This window comes from Opisthorchis viverrini (assembly GCF_000715545.1).
Source record: "Opisthorchis viverrini unplaced genomic scaffold opera_v5_152, whole genome shotgun sequence".
Taxonomy (NCBI): Eukaryota; Metazoa; Platyhelminthes; class Trematoda; order Opisthorchiida; family Opisthorchiidae; genus Opisthorchis; species Opisthorchis viverrini.
The window spans coordinates 564,683-569,208 of record NW_008751808.1 but is presented as its reverse complement, the minus strand read 5'-3'; the positions used below and the strand labels follow the sequence as shown (position 1 = coordinate 569,208).

Here is a 4,526-nt window from a genome sequence, read left to right as displayed (position 1 = left end):
GCGAGCTTTAGGATCTAAGGCGGGTATATTCGTGGGTCATTTCACCGCGGAGTTATCTCAATCTACAAACACTGTCGCCGTTGGACATTTTACAGGGTGGTGAATGGGCGCTCCCTTCAAGCGGCAGGCATCGCACGTCAGTTTTAATTTCTCTCTATAGCACTGTAACACTCCCAGAGCACCAAGCGTGCGATCGTCAGCAACAGATTTGACACCAGGGCATCTTGGATAACTTGACGGCTTTCCCCATGCGAAGTTGACGGTGCGGTATCATTATCACCATGGGAGTTATTGTGTGATGTAGTGTACAGTCAGTAGATTCGTACTCTTTCTGAGACTCTGGTAGGTTACCGCAAGTATGACAGGAAGTTGACATTAACTTATCATAATTTCATTGGGATTTGGGAAATAACAGGGTTCACTATGAGGAGCACCATAGATGCGCATTTCGGGGGACCTAGGAAGGGCTGCTGGACGCTGCTAACAATTCAGTGTAGTGCTGATACTTTGCATATGTCATATATACAACAGTGCATATCACTAGCACTTATGGTGCATCCGATAGACCTGGGATAGTGAAAACGCGAAGTTTTTTGTTTGAAAACAGATTACTCGTGTTCAACAAGTAGTCAAGATTTTTTAATTCAGGCAAACCGAACAAACAGGTCTGATGTTTCACGGCGCCATCCGGGTAGCCACTGGAGTTCGAAAGTTTCTCACGATGGGACTGCTTTTTCGTGACCAGGAGACGCCTTTTATCCTGAATCTCAGAAGAATTATTCAAACTTATTCCCACCTTCATATTATTAAACCGATTCAGAATGCTAGCTTTATTTGTGCCAATGTATAAAGTGAATTATGGAAAGCAGAAATTCTAGGAATGCCTACTTCAGGCAAGTCGTTGTTTCTCTGTTGCTGTGGCAGTCCACATCCATCGAATTTCATGATTTTACGTCAAAATGACCGTTACAGACAGATCTTTCACAAAAAAGTTTATTAGCCCCACGCGTCGGGTAGGAACAGTGAAAACCATATAACCTAAAGGAAATGATGAATTGGAAAGAAACAACTTATCATCGGGCTACTTTCATGGTGTCGTATCTCTCATCTGACCGCCCCTTGAAGTGGGATGACTTCAAATATTCCCTTCGGTCCTCTTCGTAGTTCTTGTTCTTGAGGTCTTCAAAACGGAGTAGAGGAGATCATGGCTTGAATTCAAGCCGTCCTATATTTTCTGTTAAACCGGATTATACTATATTCTAGTGAAGGAAACTACTCACAAGGTTGCTAAAAACTCTACGAGTAGTGGGTAGTTCCCTTCATGAAAATATACTGCGATATCTCGAATATCAGGCTAACTGAAACATGAGGCGGCCTGTGTTCGGCACATTCAGTTGTAGAATATCATAAACGGGAGATTCAGTTGAGTTTCTCGTGAAAACCAAATTGATCTACAAATGAGTGTAATTCTGGATTACACTACTTTTTGGAATCATGCCTGCTGAAGTACACTTTATGAGTTTAGGAGGGCTTTTGTCATTTTTGTGTAATATTCTGTTCCAAGTAGACGTGATTTTACATACAGGATGCTATCTTAACTTTGTTTCTGTTCCCCAGTGTCTCCTCGAGTCAAAAGTAATAAAGCTGCTATCTACGCGCAGCGGTGTGACGGGCTATGCCCTTGAGAGATTCGTTGACTCAGTACAACCCTTGATCTTTGGTAATTCAGTAGAATGACCGCCATGGCCCTCGTGAATGAACTAAGTATCTAGGAGAGGATGTCGTTTAAAAAAATAGAGAAAATGGAAGCCCGTTGTTTGACAGTAAGTTCCGTGATACCCAACATTCAAAAGCTATGGATCAAAAGGTCAAGGTCAACTATTACGTAATCAGTAGGGTACTCCGGTTTGTAGTCGTTGCCGTTCATTACTATCTCGGAAAGAATTCACTGGCGTCGACTCACAATTTGCTTGCTAAATCAGCGGGGCTTATTCGAATTTTGGATGAGAAATTTACTGTTGAGCCGAAATCTCGTAAAACCAATCAGTTACTATGACTTCATTGTATCTTCGAGAAATTACTCATTTGCAAATCAATTTGGTTTTCACGGGAGACTCTGCTGAATCTCTCGCTTATGCTATTCTGCAACTGAATGTGCTGCACACAGGCCGCCTCTCAAATATCATGCTAACTGAAACATGAAGCGGCCTGTGTGCAGCACATTCAGTTGTACAATACCATTAGCGAGAGATTCAGTTGAGTCTCTCTTGAAAACCAAATTGATTTGCAAATGAGCGTAGTTCTCGAAAACAGTCCAATTTGGGCTCAAGTAGAACATAAGGTTGACGGAAACTCGGGGACTGCGCCTATTTGATGAGCCTCATGAAGGTCAAAACCGGTCGTGGGCTGTCGAAGAGTTTTCAGTAACCTTGTGAGTAGTTTCGTTGTATCTTGTTTGGCGAGTGCCTAAGTATGAATTGTAAGCTTCTGGTTTCTTGTTTTTATACAACAACTGTTCGGTACATGGGTAATTTTCAAACACTGTCAACGTGCTTGTTCTTCTTTTACCTCCGTGCTGAAAGCTAGATATTCGACAAAGTGAATTGGCAAAAAGCCTGATTCGAATCGACTGGTCTAATACGATTGTGAATTTGGTTCAGGGATAGGCAAACACTTCTCAACTGAGATTTCGTTCTGCATATGAAGCCGGTACACGCTAAAAAGTTGAGAAGCATTGTTTCACTCTTATTGGGAATCATCATCAGGCACATCTTACGAAACGAAGGGAGTTTCGAACCCACGAACACTGAAACCATTTGACCCGGAGTGGCTGATCAATAATGTGATGAACTCGCACATGGGCAGAGTATAACATCACTCAGCCTTCAATCGCGCTGTCACGTGATCACTTATTGACTGACTCTTTCAATGATGAAAGTTTAACTCATGTTGTGAAGTTATTCCTCACAGAGCTGTCCACAACTGATCAACGGCTTCTCCACAGTCATTGGCCATGAATTAAAAAAAACGCAAGGGACTAAAACACTCATAATCATTTACCGTGAATATAGAAAACCAGGAACATTCCGATTCCCATCTGATTTGATGCAAGAATGAATCAAAGTAACAGGACATTTTTTGTTGGCTATTGTCTTTTTACAGGACGTGTTCCTTTACAACCACATTGTAGCTATCACCAAGCAAAAAGTCGTTCTGTATTGTCTAAGATGGGGACAAAAGGATTGGGGCACCGTTTGTTCGGACAAAAGACAATTGCATATTCTGAACAGTAATTATTTTATGGTGCTATTACAAAGTCTGCGCTCATCGTTCTTGCGTACACAAGTTTTGAACAGTTTCCGGCCGTGTTGTATAAAGAACTAAGGATAAGCTGGGTGACAAAGTGGACGAACAGAACGTCTTCCATTGTTTAATTTTTTCAAACTTACCACAATCTCCGGATAGCTAAGGATCTTACAGTACGATTGGTTAGATCGGACTGTAATCGGACTGTCTGGGGTCAATCGAGCTAACACGTGTTGGTGTGCGATTAGCAGAAGGAAGCGTAGTGATCATCTGGATTCCACTTAACCTTACTCGCCTTCCTCTCTCAACTAAATTATCGCAACATTCACATGGCCTTGAAGACCAAGGAAAATCTACTAGTGGTACCCACGGTAGATCATCAATTGAAGCACCTTGAAGTGGAAGCCGATTGGAAGTAATCGTAACGACTAAGACATGAGGCGGCCTGGGGCAGCACATCAAGTTGCCTGGAAACATCACAAACGAGAGATTTAGCTGGGTTCCAGGTGAGTCTCTCGCAAAACCAAATTAGTTTGCAACTGAGTGCATATTCGCTAATTTCGGGCAGTTTGGTTGACCGGAACTCGGGGACTGTGCCTACCTGATGAGACCCAAGGAGGGCGACGAATTTTCAGCAACCTAATAAGTAGTGCGTCACAAATAATTTGAAACTCCTCTCAATCCATCAAAGCAAGATTTTGACAATCACACTAACCAGCAAGAGCCGTTAATTGACACTCACTCCTGACCTAGTGTGATAAGCTGGAGAGAACCTACTGATTGTTTCCCCGTCTGCCTTATAACCTGGCCAATTTGATGACCTGCTCACTTGGCCTGATAAAGCTTTCATGTCAGAAGCGAAACGTGGCCCAATTAAAAACTACCGATTGTTTACCAAGTCATTCTGAAACGGACTGTAAGTTTTGTATTCAGTAGGCAGCAGTAGCAGATGTATAAGAGAAGTAGATGCTGTATTGAGAACTGTTTGTGTAAATAAATGGTTTGATAAATATCGTGAGTTAAACAAAACGTCCGATCAATAATAGCACATTCAGTAGGAACAGAAAAAGGGACAGTAGGACTTTCTGGGCTTTCAATAGCGAGGAAGCACCAAATGATACACAAACGTACAGATACAAGCTGTCAGACGGTGTAAATACAGGGATAACGGCACAGAAGACGGTCAGTAGGTTCGGAGGTAACAGAGACTGTCTGAAAAA

General features: G+C 42.3%; 1 protein-coding gene across 1 annotated transcript in view; it reads right to left on the bottom strand.

Moving 5' to 3' along the window:
- Nucleotides 1-2,389: 2,389 nt before the first annotated feature.
- T265_06934 (hypothetical protein) overlaps nt 2,390-4,526 on the bottom strand; it is a gene marked incomplete at both ends in the record, with an annotated part of 14,372 nt that continues 12,235 nt past the window's right edge. The window contains one exon of the mRNA XM_009172337.1: nt 2,390-2,582. Within this exon, the coding sequence (XP_009170601.1) occupies nt 2,390-2,582 (193 nt within the window). The remainder of the gene's footprint in view (nt 2,583-4,526) is intronic.